Source organism: Chelon labrosus, assembly GCF_963514085.1.
Source record: "Chelon labrosus genome assembly, chromosome: 20".
NCBI lineage: Eukaryota > Metazoa > Chordata > Actinopteri > Mugiliformes > Mugilidae > Chelon > Chelon labrosus.
The window spans coordinates 24,770,417-24,798,269 of NC_140353.1; the positions used below are offsets into that span (position 1 = coordinate 24,770,417).

At 40.7% G+C, this 27,853-nt stretch overlaps 2 protein-coding genes across 3 annotated transcripts; one reads left to right on the forward strand and one right to left on the reverse strand.

Moving 5' to 3' along the window:
• The first annotated feature begins 3,399 nt into the window (after positions 1–3,399).
• fam241a (family with sequence similarity 241 member A) lies at positions 3,400–8,523 on the forward strand. Its single transcript, XM_084568662.1, has 2 exons — positions 3,400–3,786; positions 6,747–8,523. Exons 1-2 carry the CDS (start codon positions 3,649–3,651, stop codon positions 7,041–7,043), a joined length of 435 nt encoding a protein of 144 aa, XP_084424788.1. The 5' UTR covers positions 3,400–3,648; the 3' UTR covers positions 7,044–8,523.
• A 942-nt stretch (positions 8,524–9,465) lies between these two features.
• Positions 9,466–27,617, reverse strand: jkamp (jnk1/mapk8 associated membrane protein). 2 transcript variants are annotated; one of them, XM_084569186.1, is made up of 7 exons: positions 27,517–27,617; positions 26,542–26,621; positions 22,850–23,004; positions 19,550–19,756; positions 19,072–19,253; positions 18,855–18,931; positions 9,466–10,949 (listed from the first exon to the last, which is right to left on the reverse strand). In XM_084569186.1, exons 1-7 carry the CDS (start codon positions 27,521–27,523, stop codon positions 10,731–10,733), a joined length of 927 nt encoding a protein of 308 aa, XP_084425312.1. In that variant the 5' UTR covers positions 27,524–27,617; the 3' UTR covers positions 9,466–10,730. The 2 variants fall into 2 exon arrangements, with proteins under 2 accessions (XP_084425312.1, XP_084425311.1); XM_084569185.1 differs by having other exon boundaries at positions 22,850–23,007.
• Positions 27,618–27,853: the final 236 nt, after the last annotated feature.

Genomic DNA, 27,853 nt, shown 5'->3' on the forward strand with positions numbered 1-27,853 from the left:
TGATCACTTCCCTATAAAAGTTCAAGTAGGAATGGAAGTCGCAGTTGAGCAAGAAATCAAAAAGGAGAGATGGGTTTTAGAGAAAGCTGATTGGGACAAGTTTAGAGAGATTAGTGACGAATTGCTGTCAGTAATAGATACACAGAAAGATATTGAATATTTATGCAGTTATATCAGTGCTGGCATAATCAGTGCTGCATCATTATCCATCCCTAAATCCAAGCCCAAGAAGCTAAGTAAAATAGTTCCATGGTGGTCTAATGAATGTAAAAAAGCAGTTAAAGATAGGAACAAAGCATTTAGAGTGTTGAAGAGAACGCACAACTTCCATAACCTAATTGAATTTAAGAAATTTCAAGCAGTTGTAAGGAAAACTATTAGGGAGGCTAAGCTAACCTGGAGAAGGTTCTGTGAATCTATAGGAAGAACTACACCAATACAGAAAGTTTGGGGCATGATAAAGAAAATGAAAGGATGTGGAAAGGAATATGGTTATCCTGGATTGGTTGATGGTCAAAACATTATTACTAGTAGTGTTGGCAAAGCAGAGATCATAGCAAAGACATTAAGTAAAGTACATAGTAGTGAAAATCTTACTCAACAGGAAAAGAGAGCAAGAGCAGAAACAATAGGAAAGTATCAACAGGACCTTGAGAATGAAGAGGTGATAGGAGGGGTGATGGATGAGCTGTTCACAATAACTGAATTAAATAATGCACTAAGGAAATTGGGTAAATCCTCTCCAGGGGGGGGGGATGGCATTTGCTATTCTATGTTGGAGAACTTAACTAATAAAGGAAAGGAAATGTTATTGTGTTTATTTAATAAAGTCTGGATTGAGGGAATAATTCCAAGAGCCTGGAAGGAATCTATAATTATCCCCATTAAAAAACCTGGGAAAGATCCACAGATCCCTGGCAATTATAGACCAATAGCACTCACATCTCAAACGGGGAAGACTATGGAAAGAATTATAAATGACAGGCTAGTATATACAGTTGAGATTAATGGGTTGTTACAAAGCTGTCAAAGTGGTTTTAGAAGAGGCAGAAGCACAATGGATCCTTTAGTTTATTTAGAGGATGTGATAAGGCGAGCCCAAGTGAATAAGGAGTCAGTTGTGGCTGTCTTTTTTGACATTGAGAAAGCGTATGACATGATGTGGAAGGAAGGGCTGTTGATTAGGTTAAATCATATGGGAATCAAGGGAAGAATGTTTACATGGGTTAAGGAGTTTTTGTCAAACAGAACAATAATGGTGAAGATAAATGGGGTAGCAAGTGGAAAGTACCAAACTGAAAATGGTATTCCACAAGGGAGTATCATTAGTCCTTTACTGTTCTCCATTATGATAAATGGGATTTTTAAAGATGTGGAGAACCTTGTGGAGGTAGCAGTGTTTGCAGATGATGGTGCTTTATGGAAAAGAGGGAGGAATGTTGAATTTGTGGTGAGTAAGGTACAGCAAGCTGTGAATGTTGTGGGTAAATGGTCCATTAAATGGGGTTTTAGGATATCAATAGATAAAACTAAAATAATGTTCTTCTCAAGAAAGAAAATAGCTAAGGATTTAAGAGTGGAATTAACTGGAAATGAACTGGAAAGAGTTGAATCCTTTAAATATCTGGGTATATGGTTTGATCAAAAGTTAACATGGGCATTGCATATACAAAAGATCATTGATAAATGCAAGAAAGTGCTAAATGCGATGAGGTGTCTATGTGGAGTGGATTGGGGAGCAAGTAGACCTGCTCTAAGAACAATTTACACAGGATTGGTCAGATCTGTACTAGATTATGGAAGCATTATATATGGGTCTGCAGCCAAAACGTTGCTGAGTAAATTGGATGTAATCCAAAATCAGGCGTTAAGGTTATGCTGTGGGGCTGTCAAAACTACACCAGTATCAGCTATTCAGGTGGAAATGGGAGAAATGCCTCTTCACCTTAGAAGAGACCAGCTAGCTATTGTGTATTGGGCAAACTTGAGGGGTCATAGTGACGATCACATGAGTCATTCAGTTATGAAGCAATGCCAAGAGCGTGGTAATGGTCAAGTCAGGAGTTTTGGGTGGGTGATCAATAATAAAGTTTCTGAGATGGGGTTTAACGAAATAGAAATAAGTCCCACTGTACCTTTCCCAGCTGCGCCTCCATGGCTTTTTAAAGAAGTGCCCATTGATTTGGGGTTGCTAGAAGAGAAGCAAGAAGATGACATGGACAAGTATAGGGTGCAGAGTTATTTAATGGAGAGGTACAGAGAGTGTATTATTCTGTACACAGATGCCTCAAAAAAGACTGACAAAAGAATGGGGGTTTCCTATGTCATCCCAAGTCTAAAAATGGAATTTGGTAAGAGAATTAGTGATGATTTATCAGTTTTCACAGCAGAGTTGACTGCTGTGTTGTTAGCTCTGGTATGGGTGGAAGTCAATAGGCCAAGGAAGGCAGTAATTGCTTCAGACTCAAGTTCAGCCTTAATGAGTGTCAAAAATTGTCTATCAAAATCAAGGCAGGACATTGTATTAGAAATAGTACAAGTTGTAAACAATCTGCTTAAATCAGGTACAGAGGTAACACTGGTATGGGTACCAGCTCATATAGGAGTTGCAGGCAATGAATTAGCAGATAAATGTGCTAAGAGGGCAGCTGGAAAGTCCATCATTGACATAGAGGTGAAGTATAGTAAAGCTGATTTTAAAAGTATGGTTAAAAACAAAATGAAGGAAAAATGGCAAGCATTATGGGACAGAGGACAGACTGGAAGACAATTCTATAACATCCAGAACAAGGTGGGAAAGGGCAGAAATACAAACAGGAGCAAGCAGGAGGAGGATGTGTTCTCAAGAATGAGGTATGGACACACAAGATTGAATAGTTCTTTGTTTTTAATGAGAAAGCATGCTGATGGCAGTTGCGAAGTCTGTGATAGTCCAGAGTCCATAGAGCATGTGTTTCTCCACTGTCCTAAATATCAGGAAGAGAGACAAAGACTAAAATTACAATTACAAGAAATTCAGTTGAGTCTTAACATGAAGGAAATCTTGCAAGGAAGCTTGGGTGAAATCTGTTTCAGTTATGTATTTGGTTTCCTGAGGAATACAGGATTATTTCATATAATTTAGTTTATTTATTTATTTATTTATCATCATCATTATAGATATATTATTTAATTTGATTAATTATTGACTTATTTTTGTTTATCTATTTGTTTGGGGTTTTGTTTGTCTTGGTTTATTGGTTTGTGTGGTATATTTGTTTGTTTATTTTGAAGTTTTGATAGATAAGACTCAAGTACCATACCCCAGTCCAGTTGGTGGCGGTAATGCACCATTAAAGTTAGTTGCCAACCGCCATAAAAGCCGAAAGAAGAAGAAGAAGAAGAAGACTGCAATGCATTTTGGGATACAGTACAACATGCATATACGAGTGTCGTACTTTGGATATTGGCCAGTGAAGTAAATAATGTCATTTGAGTATCAGTGACATAATGGAAATTTTCGAGTTCGTCACATACTAATTCTTGTAGCTTTTGTCGCATGTTAGATAGTATTTTATTAAATGGTATGTTATTTCGGACTGGGTCCTCATCCGCCTCCCTCGCATGTTTTGAGTCCTGAAAGTTGTTAGTAGTTAGTGTACAAGCAGAATGTCTGCTGTAACGCCGCATTTAAATGACCCGAATTATTTTCATCGAAGTGAATTCGAAGACCTGCCATCAGAAAACCAGAGAAGACGGCGTACTGCTCAACGTGTTGACGGAGAAGGGCGGATACCGCAACACCGGGTAACACAACATTGACAAGTCTATGTTTTGATTTTATGGTAACATTGTCACCAGTAGAGCCGAGTTCATCTCTGGATTGTACTGTTGAAATCAGTGAGGTCTCACAGTGCAAACCTTTTTCTCATATTTTAATACGATAGCCCTATTTTCATCCGCTCCCGAATTAAAAAATGACAACGTTCACACATCCTACCATGTCTGACATAATTACACCAATAGTTCAAATGAGTAATCCAGAATAAAAGAATGTGGAAAGTGCCTGTTACGACTAGGTTACGACCCTGCTCTGCAAGGGGAAGACGGAAACAACGTCAAACCAGACACCCATTGCTTTTAGTGACCAAGTAGAACGAACAGTTGGACAGGAGGGCGTTGTCAAGAAATGAGTAAAACTAAAAACATAGACCAAGTCCTTTTTCTGAAACAAAAATCCCAAAAGAAAACCATACTCCTTAACCAAATCCAAAACAGAGCAAATAACCAACACCCCATTTCCAAATGTGTTGATACAAAAAAATGCACTGCCTGGCCAAAACAATTTGATTGCTTTGATTACAGCACACATTCTCTGTGGTATTGTTTCAGTTAGCTTCTGCAATGTCACAAGATTTATTTCCATCCAGTGTTGCATTCATTTTTCACCAAGATCTTGTATTGATGATGGGAGAGTCTGACCACTGCACAAAGCCTTCTCCAGCACATCCCAAAGATTCTCAATGGGGTTAAGGTCTGGACTCTGTGGTGGCCAATCCATGTGTGAAAATGATGTCTCATGCTCCCTGAACCACTCTTTCATAATCTGAGCCCCATGAATCCTGGCATTGTCATCTTGGAATATGATCCATTGATTGAATAACCTGGTCATTCAGTATATTCAGGTAGTCAGCTGACCTCATTCTTTGGACACATAATGTTGCTGAACCTAGACCTGAGCAACTGCAGCAACCCCAGATCATAGCACTGCCCCCACAGGCTTGTACAGTAGGCACTAGGCATGATGGGTGCATCACTTCATCTGCCTCTCTTCTTACCCTGATGCACCCATCACTCTGGAACAGGGTAAATCTGGACTCATCAGACCACATGACCTTCTTCCATTGCTCCAGAGTCCAATCTTTATGCTCCCTAGCAAATTAAAGCCTTTTTTCTGGTTAGCCTCACTGATTAGTGGTTTTCTCAAGGCTATACAGCTGTTCAGTCCCAATCCCCTGAGTTCCCTTAACATTGTACATGTGGAAATGCTCTTACTTTCACTATTAAACATAGCCCTGAGTTCTACTTTTTTTCTTCTTCTTCTTTTTCTTCCATTTGATTTCACTAAACGTTTAAGTGATCACCGATCACCATCAATCAGGATTTTTTTCCGACCACATGTCTTCCTGGAAGAGGATGGTTCCCCACTATCCTTCCTGTTTTTAATAATGTGTTGGACAGTTCTTAACCCAATTTTAGTAGTTTCTACAATCTCCTTAGATGTTTTCTCTGCTTGATGCATGCCAGTGATTTGACCCTTCTCAAACAGACTAACATCTTCTCCACGACCACAGGATGTGTCTTTAGACATGGTTGTTTAAGAAATGAGAAGCTACTCATTGCATAAATTGGGGTTAAATAACTTGTTGCCAGCTGAAAGATAATCACCCATGCAGTAATTATCCAATAGGAGGCTCGTAACTCTTCGGTTAAATCCAGGTGGGGACTTTTTTTTTGGCCAGGCAGTGTATCAAGTGTGAGTGAAAACCTATAAGTGCAAGGCCCAGCTATTAGGTCATAAGTTGAGTACTTCTGGTCACACTATTCTAAATAGTCACTTACTAAATACTTCAGATGGTGTTTAACAATAGTGACAAGTACAGATCACAAGATACACACAAGTCAATATTTTTATTTGTCCTATAAAAACAAAACACTGTCAGAATCTTGATTGCTAAGCTCTTTGTGCTCTCTGGCAGTAACATGCAACCAAGATTGTTTTTGAGAGGAGGGACGAGCACTGTAGGGCCAGACATGGCACTGTAGTATTGCAAGACGCCATACGGAGAGGGGGGAATTCAACATGACAGGCCACAATTACTAAAAACCAATGCAAATACTTATCTATTGATGTTTTTTTATTTTATTTTTTGCTACCCTTACTTTACAACACTGTTCTAAGAACATTTCAAACTCCACAATAGACGTTCTAAGAACTCACTTTTCTTATCTCACTGTAAGACTTATCAGATTTGGAGAACTACAGTGGATATAAAAAGTCTATACACCCCTGATAAAATGCCAGGTTTCTGTGATGTAGACAAATAAGATGAAGATAAATCATTTCAGAACTTTTTCCACCTTTAATGTGACCTATAACCTGTACAACTCAATTGAAAAACAAACTGAAATGTTTTTTGTTTGTTTTTTAATTAATGTGGTTGCATAAATGTGCACACCCTCAGACTAATACTTTGTTGAAGCACCTTTTGAGTTTATTCTGGCATTCAAGTCTTTTTGGGTGGGAGTCTATCAGCATCTTGACTTGGTAATATTTGCCCACTCATTGGAATTATGACTAAAAAGTTTAACCATGGTTTATCATACCATAACAAATTTTCCCTCATGCTTTGGGAGGTTGAAATGTTGCAGCTGAAGCAATTCTGCAAAGAAGAGTGGTATGCGCAGTACCTACAAGATGATATTTCTGCTAAAGAGGGCAACACTTGCTTGTACGGCCACAGAAAGATAATACATCTGTTTATATGTTTGTTGAATATATGATTGATGCTAATTTGTCTTGTGTTGTTTGTCAAGTATATCTAAGGGTCCAGTGTTTACTTTATACATCAAAAAAGCAAAAGGGATGTTCTTACCTTTATTACCTATATTTTAATGTAGTATATTTAAATTTATATTGTCAACAATTTTCCTAACTGAGAACCCTAACGGTAAATATAACTTTTCGTTAAACTTTCTCTCCACAGGTTGATGTCGGTCAAACCAGACATCGACCTCTCAGTGATTCCAATGTTGGATGGCCCCACATGGATGAACCCACTACCAGACAACCTCAGCTGGATGACTGTCAGCGGATGGGGACTCTATTTGGGACGCTCAACAAGTGTCTAAGGGGAATGGGCTTCAGCCAGATGTACTTTGGGGACAAGATAGTCGAACCAGTTGTTATTGTGTTCTTCTGGCTGCTGCTCTGGTTCTTGGGCATTCAGGCTTTGGGACTGGTGGGAACACTGTGCATCATCATCATCTACATCCAGAAGTAATACAGATGGTCAGAGTTAAGACTGCCGTGTTCTTTGGTTAGTGGTTACACATGTGAAATTTCCTTCCCTGCCAATGACTTTATGGATTGTGGAATCTGTTATTATGGGGAACGCTGGAGAAGGCTGTACTTCTATGGATGTGGTGGTTCATGGATACACGTGTCAGGACGTTGTTTAAAGCTTTTTCAGTTATAGAAGCTGAGCTTCACGGGATTGTCTGATTTGGAGCTTCTTTAACTTCAGTAGTGCTGTCCTGGCAACAGAGCAGAAGTTACGATATCCAGTGTTCAGGAAACAGAGCTGCACATACCAACGTGGAGTGATTAACTGAATAAGAAATAAGAAATACTGTCCGTTACTGTGCTGTGAAAATGCATCAGTAATATGACTCCCAATAATCATAAGTAACTGAATGTAAAGCTAAAATTGTACTTGCTGTATGTGTTCATGAAACATTTTTGCAGTAAAATGTTCAATTTGTGAGAAACTGGGGAGCTCTCAAAGACTTGAGCAGGTGTTGTGGAACAAAAGGTAACTTATACACTGGATGCAGACAACTTATTGTATCAAACTTATCTCTACTAGTGTGACAAAGCTACACTGTTGATGCTGCACACAATTTCATTGGTATGCTGACCTAAGTAACTGCTGTTCAAATGTATCCATAGAGCTAGTATTGACAGAATGTCAGCATTACTGTTTAGAGTCTTGCAATTGATCAGCTGATTATATTAAGAAATTGTTAAAAAGGAACACCAAAGTGCTGGACAGTATCTTCAAGCTCAGAGTTTCCACAATAAGACCACCATATTTTATGAACTATAACGCGTGCAATCAAAAATTCCCTAAACGAAAAAAGTCAGTTTATTCTGCAAAATGTAAATTTTTGCCAATTACAACAATGTTCATCATTGATATCTTTCAAAAAATTTTCCGTTGCCTGTTTCTACTTTAGAACACATGGACATTAAACATTGCTTGTTTTAAAATGAGTTCTGTCAGACTTTTTCTTTTAAAGAAAACTTTGTCTGTGATGCTCAAAATGAATGGACACTACATGAAACAAGTAAAACATACAATGTCCCAACAAACCTGTTTTATAGATTATCTGGATTGCTGAATAAAACCCCTCAACTCTGAGATGATGAAACAAAGCTGCTTAGGTTTTTATTGAGTGAGCACACCCACAGAACAATATACAACTACTTCTGGGTACAGTCTCCTGACGCGTGTGCACTAGAGATGGATAAGATTTAAACTAGGCCTTAATGTCACCGGATCGCAATTATATCAGTATGACCAACACATCAGAAGTGGAAAAGTTGGAAAGTTTGATTTAAGAGACCATACTGTTTGCCTGTGGCAGACAATATATATTTATGGGACTTTTTAAAGCGATTCCTGAATACTTGGTTTGAACTCAATCTACAGGCATGCAAACTGGTCAGGGGTCAAAAAGGTGAGAAGAGTGTGAAGAGGGAAATGGCCACGAACACCCCCCCCCCCCCCCCCCCCCCCCCCCTTGGTAAACAGAGATTTACAAAGACAACAGACTACAAATTCACTAATTTTTACCAAAAAAATAACTTTTGAGCCATTGAGCCTGAACAGCTCAATGGCTGTTTTTCCTCGGGCCTGAAGGGCATATTTCACTGCTGGGCCTTTATTTTACTCAAGCACATCGCGGTCCAGGCCTTTATTGGAAGGAGGCCAGAATTAGAGGCAGGCCTTAATTTCTATTTGAGCAAAACGAACTACGAGTAGAATGAATAAAAACAAGATTTTGTGTCTATTTGAACCTATAAAATACTAGGTTCATTTATTGAAAACGTACCGTTACCATAACATGGTATGCATACAGAATATTAACAACAAATGAGCGGCGCGACGCGGTCGGAGCGCACTGAGGACAGTGAGTCCGCTGCCGGTCGGCAGTCGCGCCGGGAGCGAGTGGGACCCGTCCCTCCCCGCACGGAGAGAGGGCGCAGTGAGCACTGATTCCACGACCCCAGGGACCCCAAGTGAGATGCGGGGGGTCGCTGTAAAGCTCGCGGCCGGAGCCGACGAGCCACCTTCGCCCCGAGCACTTCCAGGTCGACCCAGAGCCGGTCGCGGCGCACCGCCACGGAGGAAATGCGCCCGGCGGGGGCCGGCCGACGCCGGGGAGAGGTCCCGCTGAGGGGATCCTCCCACACCGTGCCGCCGAAACCCTGACCCGCCGAGATGACCGGCCTTTATTTACCTCCGCTGACAGCGAGACCGGCAAATGTTGGAGACCCGGCCGCTAATGGAATACAGGCCAATATTAGAGGATTTACGGTATATAGAACATTATATTATTATATTATTAAAATATATTAAAATAAAAGTCAACGAGTAGGCTACCCCCCCCCCCCCCCCCCCCAAATATTTTCTCCTCGGATTTGCACGAATCACATAAGTCACCCAATTTGGATTAAAAACGGCGAATTTCGCCGAAAGGTGAGGAGTTTGCATGCCTGAATCTAACAGCGTGCACTTACATGTTTCAATTACAAGAAATTATCCAGGTAAACTCTTTATGAACTTCACTGTTTTTCATGTGAAATGTTAATTTGCCATTTGAGCTTGTGTACATGTAACAAATCTTACAGAATATTTACAAGGGCACATATTTACAAAATACATAACACTGACAGTTTCACATTAGAAGGGAATTTGAGGAATAACAGCTGTGCAAGTCCAATAACAGATACATGGTGTTATGATATACTTACATACTCTGATCAGGTATAACCTTATGACCACTGTGGAGTGAATAACATTGAACATCTTGCAGACTATTGCTTTTAAGATCTTAGAAATACCTTCAGAAATATGGCAGGTATTACAACTCTGCATTTTTCAAAGGACAGCGATTTTTGCCTTCAGAAGATATAACAATGTATATCTGGTAAAACAGCAACAAAAAGATCAAAGATAAACCATATAAGAACTTTTGCAGACTGTGTAAAAAGACTGAACCTATGCAGTGCCACTGAAAACCAAACTGACACATTTCAGATTAAAAATAATGTGACTGCATAAATGTGCACATCCCTCTTCTAAATTGAAAATAACAGATGGGGCCCCGCATATTAGCATGATGGTTCACCATGTCTATGGTGAACCATCATGGTCACAGCCTTGCAGCACATGCCTTGCTCCAAGTATTAATTTTGGCACATAACCTTCTGGCATCTAGTAAGAAGCTGAAAATGTAAACAACTTATCACATTCAAGATATCACCGATGCAGATCATCATGAGAATGGATTCAGAATGAATTAATTTAATAACAATAAGAGTCTTATCTCGACAGAGTGTGGTGATAAAATCTATGGCCCCCTCAAACTATTATTAGTTCAGTTTCTTTTAGTTTTTTTCTTGTATAATTCTACCAAAACAGGCTCTGTAGTAAATGAGTCAATTAAATTTTCAGTTTTGTCTAGTTTCATTTCTGTAATTTTTCTTAGTTTTGACTCTCAAACTGGATATGGACTGTTTGTAAAACTCAGTGTGGCATTTGAAAAACATCCCTTTGGACAGTGGTAGCATGCCACTGCTTACCGTCATTATTTTGGGGAGACAGAGGAGAATATTTTATAAATTAATAAATTAATTTAAGATTCATCTATTTAATTCTTGCTGAATTCTTTATTAACCCAGGTCAATGTCCATTGCCGCTCTCAGACAGGATGCGGCTGGGCTCCGTGAACTTGGCTGTGGCGATATAAAAGAGGGCAGGACCTGGCACAAGGGCCAACAGCGGTAGGTCCTGGTCCATCTTGTCCAATCGGGAGATAGAGATGATGCCATAAGCGTGCAGCAACCAGTGGCTGAACAGGACAACCAGACGCTTCTTCTTGGCAACGAGATTCTTAAAACACTGTGGTGGTAAGGAGTGAGCACACAGAAAATAACATGAAAGAATTAACAACATTGATAGGAAAATGCTCAACTGTCTGTGTACCACTGACTTTACATTCCAAAAGCCACTCATGCAGCATATTTTTTGGGAACCACTCTCACAAACCTGCTCATTTTACGTATCTCTTAAATGAATACCCTTCCTGGCAAGAACTCAACTCTTGCACTTAATAATGCTCTAGTGGCCAAATGTGAAAAACGTGAAATACCAGCTCTATGTGTGCTAACCCATTTAGCTCTCCTAATTCTAATTCAGTTTTTGTAATTTAGATGCAGCTCTTACAAGTTATTAATTAAGCTGCACAGTTTGGCATCTGCATTGTCATTGTTGCCTCTGTGCTGATTTCCACTCTGCCGCAGTGGTCATAGCAAGATTTGCCATGAAGCAATGTCACCAACATGCATAGCCTTGTCTCTACCTGCACCCATTAGCAAACAAAAAGGTTTCAAGTCACATAAATCAAGTTATGTCCACAATTATGATGGCTGATTTTGATTGCACCCATTAAGGCTCCATACAATATCATGGCATGAGACTGCATGGCTGCCAATGATATTGGGACAGAAGCAGCGCTAGGAAGTCTGAAGTGCTTCATTATTCATATTCATTATATAATAGTAACCTTAATCTTCCAAAAATTTGTGTCGTATCCAAAAATATATGTACATCCAGTTTCAATTATATTGAAATTTAGTTTCATACAAAATTTGATTTTAAATATGTGAATCCAATTCTATTTTTCAATGCAATTATACAAGTTAAACCATACAAATTAAAAAAGTATAGTTCAATTTCTCTTCCTTATGCAATTATTCAACTTGATTGAAATTTTAAGTGACATAAACTTCTGCCCTTAGTGTCTGGCCAGTAGGGATCTTTGATATGGACTAAAAAAATTATCCTGATAATTTCTGGTATTTATCACGGTAACGATACAAATGACGATAAATAAACACCAATTCAGCCTAATCTTTTTGACTATAATGCATCGGCAAGTTTTATCTGAGTTGTTGTTGTTTTTTTTTTACCGGACTCTTTGGATGTAGTCGACGCTGCTTCTGCATCCTTGCGCATTTTCTGGCTTTCTTCATATTCTGGTGTGTTCTTGTGTTTGAGGTGGTGGAACAAATTAGTGGTGTTACTGTCCTTTTTATGCACTATTTGTTTGCAAACCTTGCATGTTGTAATTTGCTGCGCCGCATCAGACTTTTTAACCCCTTCATGCCCAGTGTCGCGAATTCGGGACGCACTCTTTCCGTTCAGACTGCAGCCAAAATAACGCATGTAATACGCCAATGTCGGTTTGTGCACATTCACAAAATTCCTAGGAACCTTTTGCAAGCACTAGTTTCTCGTAGGACCGGCCGGAGTGGTAAGAAAAATACAAATATTTAATTTCTTTATATAACTGAAAAATCAATTCAGGCGTTAAGGGGTTAAAACCAAACCAGTTCCAGATAATGGAGGTGGAGCCTTGTTTAGGAACGAGCTCCTCGCTGCCCGGCGTATCTGCTCCGCCTTCCGCCATTGTCAATTTGTCAATATTCCACACGTGTTGGGCTGCGAGTGTGTCACGCACATATATACGTCATCAATGGGAATTTATCGTTTTTATCGCGGGATGACATATTCTTACCGTGGGGAATGTTTTTGACGATATATCGCAAACGATGAAATATCGCACATCCCTACTGGCCAGTTACATTCCCCTTTGCTGCACTGTGGAGCAAGACTTTTTTTTTTTTTTTTTTAAATTTGGAAGCAAACAACTTTAATACAATTAAGGTGATCATGATACACATCAAATACAGGATCACACTGCAAATACTCACAACGACAGCAAATATAGAAGCACAATGCCAGAAGTACAAACATCAATGAAGTTTACATGGGACCCCAAAAGGTGATTAACTTTGCTAGGTTTGAAACTATATGACTTTTTGAGTTGTTGAAGTTTGCTACACACCAGTGGTGCTGGAAATGAGCTGAACTGTCAAGTGCAAGGTTTGCCTTTATTCCAAAACTTTTCATCACTTTCTGGGGTCCCATGGATATATTTGTGTTCCTTTTTGCAAACCGTTTCTATATTTGCTGGTGTTGTAAGTCTTAACTGTATTGCATTTTTCTATGTGGTTGAGCTATCCCCGCCACTGTAAAACTGTGATTCGTGAGAGGGTCTATAAATACTCCATTTAGGGCATCCATTCACACATTAAAAATTCAGGAACTTCTCAAAGATGTTTATGAGTAAAAACCACAGATAACTTGTACACACTTGTCTGAAATTAACAGTTAAATAAGGTAACCACTTCCCTGTTTAACTGGACATAATAAATTGCATTTAATGTCATATTTGCACTCCTTTTAGTATATTTTATTGAAGTAATAATGTAATTTGTTCAATACAAACTTAAAGAAGAGTGCAGAGCAAAGGAGGTTTAGTAAACCAACTCAATGCACAGCTGCTGAGGCAGCAGTGGTGTGGCAGGAGAATCCATAAATTTGCTCACAGTCGAGGTGGGCCCACTTACAAGCTGTGTGTCTTTTTCGTACTTCCTGCTCCACATTCAACAATGGCAACAGAAACCTTTGGTGAAATTTCGCTGTACACGAGTCATACAAATGTCTGTATCTCCGAACCCCCTCAGTTGTAAAGTTACATTTTCATCTGAGGGGGAGCAGAGGGTAACTGGTTCGATCCCCGAATGTGCCACATGCCAAAGTCTCCCTGAGCAAGACACTGAACCCCAAGTCACTGTGTTAATGTGCGAGTTAACAGAGGAGGTTCCTGTTATGTGCTATATTTCATACAGCGCATGGGTTAATGTCGTGTATGTTCGGAGTGAGGAAGTGCAGGGTCAGTCATTGTTGTTGTCGTGCAGAAGTTCGAGTAAAGTCTTGAAAACCTACAGTTGTCGTCGTAGTTATTGAGCTAACAGTGGTAGCAGAGGATGGCCGCTGGTAATTATAAAGTTCCATCAGCGTTTGATGAGAAGAAATCTTACGAAAGCTGGAAAAATGAGGTTGAAATCTGGAGACTGGTTACTGACTTGGATAAGAAGAAGCAGGCCTTGGTGGTTGCCTTGTCGCTAATGGGAAGAACGAGGGACAGCTCGCTAGAAATAGCCGCAGTGGATTTGAACAAAGATGATGGAATGACTACACTTCTGATGAAATTGGACTCTGTGTTTTTGAAAGAGGAAAAGGACCGCCAATATGAGGCGTACACAGAGTTTGACCAGATAACAAAAGACGGTGGCGTTTCGATGGTGGATTACATTGTCGAGTTTGAACGGAGGTACAACAGAATTTGACAGTTCAAAATGGAGCTTCCGGGCGCAGTGTTGGCATTCAAGCTGCTAGACACTGCGGGACTTAACGTTAAATACAAACAGTTGGCACTTACCGCTTGTCCAAGCCTCACGTTTGACAACATGAAGGCTGCCTTGAAGAGGATATTTGGCGATACTACACCACAGAGGGGCGCTGATGCATTGCAGGTGAGCGGAGATGAGACAGAAGATGTCCCAGCCGATATCCCTTTGCTTTTAAGCAAAACTTCACTGAAAAGAGCAGGTGCAGTTTTGGACATTGAGAATGACAAAGCCATAATGTTCAAGCAACTTTTGAAACTTGAACCGACATCGTCAGGACATTATTGTGTGAACCTTAGGGATGAGAGTACTCCAGATGGAGGTGACGTCCAAAATGAAGATGACATCCTCATTGTGACAGAGAGTATGGGAAAAACAGAAAATTCTATTGAAACTGCACAAGATTTGGACATGCCTCAGTTGACAGACTGCAAAAACTACTGACATGCATCAGATACAGTCAGCCAAAGCAAAAGCTAGCAGTAGGTTTATCCATGGCTTCAACCTACAATGAAACTGTAGCTATGGACTTACATGAGCTAGAGCCAGGAGTGAAGTATCTGCATGCCATTGACCAGTTCACACGATTCGGTGCAGGAAGCATTATTACCACCAAGAAACCCAAGGAGACAGTGAAGCACTTCATTCACTGCTGGATAAGTGTTCATGGTCCTCCATGCAGACTGCTCGCTGACAATGGGGGTGAATTCAAGAATGAGGAAATGAGGGACATAGCTGAAAACTTCCTCATTGAAGAGAAAATGACTGCAGCGTATAGTCCATGGAGCAACGGTCTTTAAGAAAGGCATAATCAAACCCTCACTGAAATCCTGTTGAAAGTAAAGAGAGACAACGGATGTGATTGGAAGACAGCTCTAGACTGGGCCCTGATGGCAAAAACTCTATGCACAAAGTACATGGCTACAGTCCCTACCAGCTAGTGTTCGGGCAGAACCCAAATCTGCCAGGTGGATTCTACGGAATGGAAAGGTGCAGGTGTGGTCATTGGCCAAGATGGTGTGGTGATATTTGTACGCCACGGGGGCACTTATGTTCGTGTACATAAATCCAGACTTCGAAAGGTTGAGGGCTCGCAAGATGTGCTGAGAGAAAGAGATAATCAGGTGATGGGAACTGAAAATGCCACATTGCCAGAAACCAGGCTCTATGAAAATAACACTGAAAATGAAAGTGAGGAAGATGCTGAGGAAGTGGCAAAATCCTCAGCCGGGCAGGAAAGGCCACTGGAACACACAAAAACTTAAAATACACAGAGCCTGAGGAAATTGCTGGCACAACTGGATCAGTGGACTTAGGACAAGTACACAATCTTCAACTGGGTCCATCTGAGCATGCCGAATTATGTGCTCTTGCTGGGGCGGTTCGCAGCCAAGTGTGAAGCGGCTGGGATGAAGATCAGCACCTCCAAGTCTGAGGCCATGGTCCTCAGATGGAAAAGGGTGGATTGCCCACTCCAGGTCGGGGAGGAGGTCCTGCCTCAAGTGGAGGAGTTCAAGTATCTCGGGGTCTTGTTCACGAGTGAGTGCAGGAGGGAGCGGGAGATCGACAGGCAGATTGGAGCGGCATCTGCAGTGATGCGGATGCTTAACCGGTCTGTCGTGGTGAAGAGAGAGCTAAGCCGAAAGACGAAGCTCTCAATTTACTGGTCGATCTACGTTCCAACCCTCACCACTGGTCACACTGGTCATGAACTTTGGGTAATGACCGAAAGAACAAGGTCGCGAATACAAACAGCCGAAATGAGTTTCCTTCGCAGGGTGGCCGGGCTCAGCCTTAGAGATAGGTTAAAGAGCTCGGACATACGGGAGGAGCTCAGAGTAGAACCGCTGCTCCTCAGTTGAGGTGGCTAGGGTATCTGGCAAGGATACCTCCCGGGAGAGGTGTTTCGGGCATGTCCCACCGGAAGGAGACCTCGGGGCCGACCCAGGACACGATGGAGGGATTATATCTCTCGTCTGGCCTGGGAACACCTGGGGGTTCCTCCGGAGGAGCTGGTGGAAGTGGCTGGGGAGAGGGCTGTCTGGGCTTCCCTGCTGAAGCTGTTGCCCCCGCGACCCGGACCCAGATAAGTGGGAGAAGACGAGACGAGAAAGAAAAGTGACATGAGTGCGGAAGATAATGTGGCCGGTGGCGGTGCAGAATCTGATTTGGAAACATAAACCATCCTCCATTATTTGGAGGTATTTTGGATTTAAAAAGGATGATGTAAACCAGAGTGAGGTGTTGTGCAGGTTGTGCTTGGCGAACATTTCGACGAAGCAAGGTAGCACAACTAACATGTTTCACCACCTGAAACAACACCATCGCGTGCTGCACGAAGAGTGTATTTCAATGAGAGAAACACCGGTGACTTCTCAGTCATCCCAAAAGAAGCCCATGCTGATGCGTTCAGTAGCGTTACACCGAATGAGTCGACATCCACCAGACATAAACACATTACAGACGCTATAACATACCACACTGCAAAAGATATGGTACCTGTGTACACAGTCTTGAAAGAGGGCATTTAAAAAAAAAAAAAAGGCTTGGACGCACGATATCGAGATATCTGGCATGATATCGTTCAGCCCTACTGTACACACAACTATTTGCCCATTGTGTGTGTAACAGACAACCTCTCTTTTTGATGCTGTTACTCCGACTCGAGATCAGCAATATCAAGGAACTCATCAACTCTGGGACTAGATCATGTGGTCAGCAACTAAGGAGCAGCTCGCTGACTGCTTGACCAAGAAAGGGACGTCTGCACTCGTTTTGCTGATGGCAAAACGAGTGCAGACGTCCCTAAAAGCTAAATGGACTAAACAACAAAGACTTCTTCTTTAAATGGTAAATGGCCTTGCTTTTATATAGTGCTTTTCTACCTATTGGTACTCAAAGCGCTTTATGGTCATAGACACATCTACCCATTCGCTCACACAAGCACACACACATTCACACACTGGGAGCGACTGGAGGTTCAGTGTCTTGCTAAGGGACATACCGAGTTCCGAAATACTAACATTTGTATGACTGGTCTTTGGCGAAATCTTGGCAAAAGTTTCAGTCACCCACGTTGAAAATGAAGCAGGAAGTAAAAACAAAAATTAACCTGACCGGCAAAAAAGACACAGCGCCAACAAGCATTTGGATGGCGTTTTACAGAGCAAGCCAGACTGACAAGCGCACAAGTATAAATGACTCGCATCGGCGCTTTCTATATGCGCAGGTTACGGCGTCTATGTCCCGCAGTACTCTAAAAGAGCCTCTAGGATCCATACTGTTTTTTTTTTCTTGTTTTGTTTGTTTGTAACAAACCATGTTAGCCTAGGGCTGGGCGATATGGCTGAAAAATGTATCACGATATAAGTGTTTCATATCAGTTGATATCGATACTTATTGATTTATTTTTGTAACCTTCTACCCAGTTGTCTGTCACTTTGACTGACAGGGTCATAAAAATCCTGTCATAACCCATTTTTACCCGTCACTTTAATTTTTTAAAAATGATAATGACATATTCAATAGCATTTAATTTTCGTTCATTTTTAATTAATATTCAGTAGCGGTGAAAAAAAAGATTCGGCTCATATAACCGGCAAACTAAGGCACTCACTCACTCACTCACGCACAATACTCAGAGAAATGAAAATTAACCGACTCATGACCGCTGCTCGTGGATCCCTGCTTAACCGAGTCAGCAGCCACTCACTCAGCCGGCAGATAAACGAAACTTAACCGACTACTAATCAAGAGACAAGAGCCAATTAATATGCTCACTTGCCACCAAGTTAGCAGACAACATCGGTCTGACTCTTGTCTAACTTAAAATAACCAAAATATTGCCAACCTGGTGAAGTGACCTTTCCTATCTACAATTTCCTCTCGCGCTGTCGCGCACATATTCTAATTTCACTCCATGTCATTCATTTTTTTTTTGTTGTTGATGCCACCAACCTGGCTTAGCTGGGCCGTGATAGGTCGAGAGGCTAAAGCCCTTCCTCTGCCTACATCCCCCAGAATGACTTGCAGTTCTGGCTCGGGGTTTTCTTCCTATTTTTTTCTAACGGAGTTCGAGTGAAATTATCGAACATTCTATCGAACGTATTTTCTATTGATATCGATCACGTGTCTATCCCGATATATATCGTTATCATTTTATCGCCCAGCCCTATGTTAGCCTAACAAATGTATTGTGATCATGTAAAACATACCAGCAGCAATATCATAATATCATAAAGGGCTCCTATTGGCAAAGGTTTTATTGGACTTAGTTTTCTGTAATGAACCTGTAAAATAGCTTTTTATTATATTACATGTTTGCTCTCTGCTGTGTGTGTTAGGCTGCAAGCTTGGGGGAAAGCCTTCAGATATTTAAATACCAAACTACCACCATGTGGATCATATTAGGTGTATATTTTGGACAGTCTTTAACGGTTACTTTTCTGCTATTTATTACAAAAACCCAAAGTACTGTGACTACAATTACCTGAATCTCGGAGGCAGACATGTAAACAGCCAGTGTGACCAAAGACATTACCAGTATGATGTAAGGAAATGCGTAGTCTGAAAGACAAAAATGCAATTAAGTATCGTTTTCCGAAAAGAAAGCACTAAGAACTGTGCAATTTGGTCATAAATGGAAACCAGTGACAATGTATACTCTACATATTAGCTATATTTATCTGCTGACACTTAATACTTACAGAGCAGTCCTCCTCCTACAGCCTGCAAAAGAGTGAGGATAGGGAAGAAGTACAGAGCCGCATAGATGCTCTTAAAGCGGTCAGATTTGCCCAGACCGCATGCCATTTTCTTCACCAACAAAGGACGCAGCAGCATCATCAGTACCAAGCAGAATGCATAGTAGATTAACACAATTGTGTAGCTGCAAAAGAGTGTATTTGGAAAGACAAAGTCACTGAGTAACAACAGCATGACATAATAAAACAATAGCAATAATTTTCCATTTTCTGTCACAAAAAGTCATAAACAATCATCTTATATTATGTTTAAGTTATGTTAGATGTTAAAGACATGAAGAAGACTCTCAAATCTTTTGAAGAATCTGTACTAATGGGTGCTCTGGAGTAGCCCCACTTTGTGTGTTATTTGTTTCATTTTTGTGCTAGGCCCAGAGATCTGTTTGCCCAGTGTTTTACACCTCATGGTGTTAGTACTCACAGTGGGTAGACAGCTTCCTGTGTGCAGTGTAATGTGTTGACATAGTCTGGACTGGGGTTGTACAGCATGGTGTACCAGTCTGAAAGCATTTTAACTCGACAGGAACGGATACTGAACATTCCCACTGGCTCTGTGACCAGCAGAGTGACCACAGCTGACAGACTGCATTCCAACATAGCTGTCACATGCTGCAGCAGAGCACTAGAACTAGATAGAAGACAACAGACAGAACAGCACAAGATTAGGGGTGGGCAGTATGAACAGTACAAAAGGTGCTCTGGTGTGAATGATTAGATTAGATTCAACTTTATTGTCATTACACATGTACAAGTACAGAGCAACTAAATGCAGTTTAGCATCTAACCAGAAGTACAATAGGCAGTAAGTGCACGTGGCATAAATATTATGGTATATAACTAGTATGGTACAGGTTTTTTTTTTTTTTAACGGCATATGAACAATATTTACAGATCAAAACCTATGTACAGGTGAGACCATATATACAGGTGAATGAGCAGGATATACATAATGAATGAATGAGATACTATGAGCATATTATATAGATGGATTTTATACATAATGATTGAATGAGGTACTATGAGCATATTATACAGATGGATTTGTTCGTTAAATGTGAGTAGACTATAAACAGGAACTATAACATAATATAATTTACAATAAAGGAGAATGGCAGATGATAAATTAGGCCAAGGATTCCCAAAGTGTGGTGCACGCACCCCTGGGGGTACGTAAACTGCCTCTAGGAGGTGCGCGAGATGAAAAATGCATTGGTGGAGAAGAAGTTATCTTCTTCTAAGCACCGTATATGCACAATTAACTGATCCAGCTGCACTGCACTTGAAAATCAACAGATGGATCCTCATTTTTCTATCTGTTCCTGAGCCTATGCTCTTTGTTATTTATGTTGTGGGTCGTGTGTAACTTTATTACAATTTAATTCAAATTACTGGCGTTCTAATTTTATTTCCATAACCGCTGTGTTATGATGATGGGGTTGTGTTAGCTCCACGGTTATTTAAAGTTGCTGCAATTTTTGTTTAATGCGGCTGAAAATATTATCCATATTTCCCTCAACTTATCTGCTTTCTGCCTCTGAGCCTGAGCCTGTCATCCATCCTCTTTGCTCTTAAAAGAGTCTTGTGTGCTCTTGTGTGTAATTTTGCTTCATTATATTGAAAATGTTACAGTGTTTCAATTTAATTCAAATGCGAGAGCGTATTGCGCAATTGGGATATAGGAGGGGGTGCGTAGCCAAAAAAGTTTGGGAACTGCTGAATTTGGCGATACAAAAACAAATAAAGTGAGCAATTTACAGTGCATAAACAATAAGCAGTAGCTACCTAATGTTACTAAACTAGTGCAATATTCGGTACACAGTACTGTGCAAACAGATTGTTCAAAGTGTGCATGTGCAGAGCAGTCCAGTAGTGCAGTGGTGATGGTGTAAAAGTCTTTGGTCAGTGAGGGAATGAGGAGTTTACGGGTGTGAGTAAATTGTTGTGTAGGGGTCAGCAGGGGGAAATGGGGGGCAGGGGTCTGAGTTCAATAAGGTCACAGCTCTGGGGAAAAAGCTATTCCTCAGTCTGCTGGTCCTTGTCCGGAGGCTTCTGAAACGCCTGCCTGAGGGCAGGAGGGAAAATAGTCCATGTGTCAGGTGGGAGGAGTCCTTCAGAATGCTGCGAGCACGACGCAGACAGCGCCTCTTCTGGATGTCCTCAATGGCAGGGAGTGGAGTTCCTGTGATGCGCTGGGCAGTTTTTACTACGCGCTGCAGGTGTTTGCGCTCCGTGACAGAGCAGCTTCCATACCAGACTGTGACACAGTTGGTTAGGATGCTCTCAATCACGCAGTGGTACAAGTTCACCAGGATGGCTGAAGACAGATGGTTGTTCTTCAGTGTCCTCAGGAAGAAGAGGCGCTGGTGAGCGTTCTTGACCAGGCTGGAGGTGTTGGTGGTCCAGGACAGGTCTTCCAAGATGTGGGTCCCCAGGAACTTGAAGCTGGAGACACGCTCGACGGCCATTCCGATGATGTGAATGGGGTCATGTGTGCTTCTTCTCTCCTTCCTGAAGTCCACAATGAGCTCCTTGGTCTTGCTGGTGTTAAGGAACAGGTTATCGTCGGCGCACCATGTGGCCAGGAGCTGTACCTCTTCCCTGTAGGCTGTCTCATCATTGTTGGTGATGAGACCAATCACAGTGGTGTTGTCTGCGAACTTGATGATGGAGTTGGATCCATGCACAGGTCTGCAGTCGTGGGTTTAGAGGAAGTACAGAAAGGGGCTCAGCACACAGCCTTGTGGCACACTGGTATTGAGTGTGACAGTGGTGGAGCAGATGTGGCCTGACCTCACGTGTCTGTTGGTCAGAAAGTCCATGATCCAGTTGCAGAGGGAGGTGTTGGTGCCCAGGGCTCCAAGTTTGGTGATTAACTTGGAGGGGATAACAGTCTTAAATGCTGAGCTGAAGTCAGCTAACAGCAGTCGTGCATAGGTGTAATTGTTCCAGGTGTGAGAGCACAGAGTGCAGTGCTGTGGAGACTGCATCATCTATGCTCCTGTTGCTGTGCTAGGCGAACTGGTGTGGGTCCAGTGTGGGAGGGAGGGAGGGAGGGAGTAATTCAGGTGTGCCAGGACCAGTCGCTCGAAGCACTTCATGATTATAGGTGTGAGTGCTACGGGGCGGTAGTCGTTGAGAGATTGGGAAGATTGGTAAGATTCTGTGAAACAATGTTCTTGGCTCTCTGATTTTCTTTTGATTGGTAAAGCTGTGTGGTTTCCGGTCCGAATTGTGTGGGGGTACATGGACCGCATTATAATTGTTTGCAATTATAGTTTTCCATATACTAATGCAGTTTCACAAAATAAATGTTTTTAAAATACTTCTATACCTTGTGACATGTCTTGGTAATACAGTGCAGTAATAGCTGCCATGCAGTGGTCATGCCATGCTTTAATGTTTCATAAACAATTGTATTGAAATTTAATGGAAAACAAATATACTGTGATATTTACTATTACTGTGTTTCAAATGATACTGTAACATACATTTTATGCCATACCGACAAGCACTATCAAATAACAGAAACACTGAAATGATTATCCTTATCACAAACACATTCTAAATTGCATTTAAGAGAACAGACCTCAAAGTAATGCATATTAAGTGTAAATATTAACGATAGCAAAAACAAGCAAAGTCAAGCCCATAAACCAACCTAAAGATAATTTTATTTGCATGTCATACAGCAGCTAGAAGTGTGCGTGTAATCCTGGCTCACCTCTTCTTTCCAGAGTACCACTCAATAAAGAACCAGTGAAGTACCAGAGGTAACATGGCCATGAAGCCCAGATAGAGCCAGTCATACAGATCGGGGGATCCAGTACAGAGTTCACACACTTTTTGACTGTTGACTCGTTCTCCGCGGGGACAAACCTGCTAAGACAGACAAATGGCCATGATTTAAAATCGTTACTTAAGAACTCATTGTAATCCCTAGATCCACGCTTTCCTTGATGAAAAAATAAAATCCGGAAATATAGGTTCTATATTTTTTGCAGCTCTGTCTTCCTTATTGGTTTATGAGGCCTCGTCTTGAGACAGCTCTGCATAATAAGCTGTATAATAAAAGACTGACAAACCCCCCATTGGATACTGAAGGGCGGGTCTGAAGTAAAGACATGATGGTTGATATCTTTGCTGTGCTTGACCCCACCCCTCTCAGATAAACTAAAAGTGGGCATGGGGCTTCAGCAGTGGTGGGCTTGGGGCAGGCAAAATGATGCCTGTTTGTTGAAACATGCCCACCCAACTTGATGCTATGAAGACAGCTTAGTCTTCCAAGTTAGGCTAAGTGCTTTTATCTGTTTCTAACAGTCAACTAACGCGGAAACGCACTCCATCACTCCTGTTTGGCAACCAGCACCCAAGCTCGGAAATTAATTCCAAACAGTACAGGACTTTAAATAATTATTTTCAGTCAGTGATTTTGATTTATCCCAATTGATTTTGTTGCAGTTTCTATTCTTCTTCGTTTTTTTCATTTTCTTAAGTGTCTGCTAAGGACAAACTGCAATGGCAAAAGGCATCAAACCTGGTAACTTGGTATAAGTCCTAGCACCGGGCTATTCAATTGGCGGCCCCCGGGCCGGGTCCGGCCCCTGAGAAATTTTGTACTGGCCCTTACAGTGTAGTGTAGTTCCATATGGATAGTCTAATACAGCACATGACTATGGCAAATTGTACATTCTCTCGTGCAGTAGGAGATGGTATACTCCGGAAGACAACAAAGCAAACAATTTTTACTCACACTTTCTGTTTGAACTTTTATTATTACACAAGAGAAATGCTTGAGTTCGAGATTTGCTTTCTATTGTTTTATATTAATTTATACAGTTTTAAGTTAAGCAGGACAGGTTTCTGTTAATTTTGTTAGTTTGTATTAAAAATAAATTGTTGAATAATAATTTGTTTTGCACGTGTTCATATCACTCAAAAATATGAATCTAATTCAATTCAGGTTTGAGTCAAATAGTTCAAAAATCATTTCACACACACAAAAAAAGCTTAAAAAAAAATCACCACGCTGGGAAGGGTGAAGGCAATCGGGTTGGCTGGCCCTGCGAATGAGGTGTCCCTTATTTATTTTTCAGCAAGTTGGCAACCCTTTGTGCATATGGTGTTCTGCATTTACAAAATAGAATACACTGACTCCTTCAGTATGTTGTTGTAATTTCTTTATTTGTTACCGTGATTATGTTTATTCTCTGGCCCCCTAGTTTGCCTCAGCTTCATGAGCTGGCCCCAATTCCCCATTAGTTGAATAGCCCTGTCCTAGCATATCACATTGTCAAGGTGTCAATGTAATGGACTAGCCCATGCCCATTTCTGTCTGCCATTTTTTTCCACCATTTTGAAAAAAAATTGCACCTCAAAGCAAAATCTACTCTTTTTGACCCATTCATCCAATTCTCACCAAACTTGGACTGTATCATTTATGGACAAATCTAATGAAAAGTTCTGAAAAGAACTTTAGCAGGGTTATTGATTACAAAGTTAATGGCTCATTCATTTTTATGGCATGGCACAGTTCAAGTCCAATGCTAATATTTTGTGAAGTATATACCCAAACTTAATCAAACTTCATATCATTGATAACAAAATGATTCTGTACAAGCACCCCTACTTTTGTGACCCTTGGTCTCTAGGGGACGCTACACAAACAACATTTCATTATCTCAAAAACTGCAATAGCTAACTTAATGAAATTTGGCATACACAATCTGTGCAATATTGTGTAGATGACCCAGTGTTTCCCACAGGATTTTAGGAGACTGTGGTGGCAGGGTCACTGGGGGGGGGGGGGGGGGGGGGGGGGGGCAAGTTGGTTCATTCATTATATATATATTTATATATATATATATATATATATATATATATATATATATATATATATATATATATACACTGTATATATATATTAGTCATATTAATTGTCATATTAATTGGTGCTACAGTGTTAAAAGCTCTATCCATCTTTGTTTTTATTTTTATCAAGAAAAACTGGTGCACTGCACCTTTAGAAATATAGCGCTGTCTCTTTAAGAAAGACGGTAGTGTTGAGTTGCTGAACTGAGGGTATGTTGCAAATATAAAGTAAAAATAAATAAAGATGAGCATTTGTCTTGCTGTTTGTTTTGGAGTTGCAACAGATAAATGTTTTAGACTAACATCTAAAAAAAAAATTCGGCGGCACGCGATCTACCCGCACTACCTTCGCGATCTACCGGTCGATCGCGATCGACGTAATGAGCACCCCTGCCATAGATCATCATACTGTTTATTATTATTATTATTATTATTATCATCATCATTATTTATTTATTTATTATTATTATTATTTTATTTTTTTTATGGTCAAATGAGACTGTGGCGGGCCCAAACGAGACTGTGGCGGGCCGCCACAGTCTCGTTAATTAATGGGAAACACTGGATGACCACCAAGTTGTGTGACATTACGTCTACATGGGGTGCTACAGTTGGCATGGAAACATTTCATATGACTTTAAGGCCTATAACTTTTGAAGAATTCACCCAATTCTTATGTAACTTAGCAACCGTCATTATAATATGCTTGCATACAATTGTGCAGAGTTTCATGAAATTTGGGCAGTAGGGGGCGCTACAACAACTGCATGTTTATATCTCACAAACTACCACAGTAAACTGTTTGAATTTTGACAATAATAATCTGTGGATGACTCGTTACAAGGACTCGTTTCGTGCAATACGCTCCATAGGGGGTGCTACTGGTGAATTTATGTCTCTGCGTCCCGCTCGGGGACGACTTCGCCACGGCATGGACCCCTTTATGATTGCTTGCAATCATCTAGTCTTATTATTTTCTTTTTGTAGATTAAAACTACAGACATCATGAAGAAACACAAGTGGCCTTAAATTTTGGATAAATCACACCATCACACCTCCTACCTGGTTGGAATCACAAATGTAGAAAACAAATCACATTTTCTGCATCTCACATGGTGGGTAGAATCAAACATCTCAAATATGGTCTCATCAGACCTAAGTACAGATACTGGCTGGCCATGAAGGCCCGATTCACGCACTCTGTGAAGTAATTATGTGGACTCTAAACTAATGTACTGTTAATTAGTGGCTTTCGAGGCTGTTTTTTTAATTGACCTTAAGAGACGTAACTCTCAGTAAACAAAGCTTACACATTTTTTTGAAAATCAGAAAAATAGTTCTACTTTATGCCAATTATTGATATCATAATAAGTTACTGTCCGTGTGCTGCTATACACAAGACTGGATACTAACATGAAAACAAAATCCAAAAATCTAATTATTACAATCCCTCCGTCTATGCATGAATAAATGACACACAGCCCTACATATAATGTAAATCAACCCACCACTAGTCAGGCAAAAAAATGGATATTTAGTACTCACACCACACTCTGCCTCCACCGATCCATTGATTATCAGCCTGCCACAGTAAAGGCCTGGACACGTTGAACTTATGGCCACAGCTGTAAGGGGGGAAAAAATGAACTAATTTATTTATTTAAAAAATCCCAACCTATGCAACACTAACAAAAAACAAAACAATAGGACACAAAAAATATTGAAAAAATATCAATTTCAAAATCCTCATATCATATCAAAATATACTAACTGTAACTGTATAAGGGTGCATGTTAAGATAAGATAATACAGGTGGATAGATATGGATAATCTATAACAGATTAAAAAAAGTGAAACACCAAAGTAACACAAAAATGAAAGAAAATCAAACAGTATAAAAATGATATGCATGCAGTCCGCTAGTAGCAGGCTTGGTTGTGAAGCCTCAGCAGCAGGAAGGAAGGACTTGCGGTAATGCTTCTTCACACAGGATCAGTGCAGCAAGATCTTATTGCTAAATGGCATCTCGGGAGCGCTACAACATTTTTTTCAAAGGCATCCTAAATGAAGGATCTGCACTTCCTTCACTCTACAGAAAGGAATTAAGAAAATGGTTCCACTTGCTCAAATTTTAGCAACCACTCTAATGTAACTAGGGAGGAAGAAAGCCTCCTTGCTGGACATTAGTGGTTATAGATCTGAAAATGACCAAATTCTCAATACTGACAAATGTGTAGAGAAAAGTTTTAATTTCGTTTAGGGTTACAACAACAAAGACACACACCAAATCCTTGCAACTGGTATAGGTAATTACTTTCACCGGTCTCTGTTGAAACTGACATAGAGACAGACATCGGTTTAGCCAGCTAGCTCAGCTGTGCCAGCTAGCTCAGCTGTGCTAGCTAGTTCAGCGGAGCCGTCAAGAAAAAGAAAATTACGTGCCACATCACTCTCAGTTTGTCTTGAAAAAAATGGTTATCATTAAACAATAAGTCAAAATTACACGCAACTTCAACTTACACATCATGGGTCCACTAACGACTTTTTGTGGTGTCTTGCCTCGATTCAACTGTATGTTATTGTAGTACCCAAACCGGAAGAAGGCAAATAAACGGCAGCGTGACACAGACTTCTTCTCTTGGTTAAGAAGATTAGCTATTGGCGTATTGCTGCCCTCTACCGCTTTGACATCTTCTTTTGGATTTACATCCTCTACAATTTAACTTTGTCTTTTTTAACTGTATTTCAAACAAAAACTTTATTCATTATAAGGAACACAACAAGGAAAACAAACTCTTAACTTCATAAAGTGGCTAAGTAGTTACGACGAGTATTAGGGCCACATTGAGGGAAAAAA

What these genes read in the sequence shown, in the direction of transcription:
- fam241a (XM_084568662.1), top strand. Translation starts at nt 3,649, where the DNA reads ATGTCTGCTGTAACGCCGCATTTAAATGACCCGAATTATTTTCATCGA. An exon ending in GGCGGATACCGCAACACCGG is followed by an intron (nt 3,787 to 6,746) that starts GTAACACAACAT and finishes TTCTCTCCACAG; the next exon opens with GTTGATGTCGGTCAAACCAG.
- jkamp (XM_084569185.1), bottom strand. An exon ending in CAGGAAGCTGTCTACCCACT is followed by an intron (nt 19,254 to 19,549) that starts GTGAGTACTAAC and finishes ACTCTTTTGCAG; the next exon opens with CTACACAATTGTGTTAATCT. An exon ending in TGTCTGCCTCCGAGATTCAG is followed by an intron (nt 10,950 to 18,854) that starts GTAATTGTAGTC and finishes TTACCACCACAG; the next exon opens with TGTTTTAAGAATCTCGTTGC.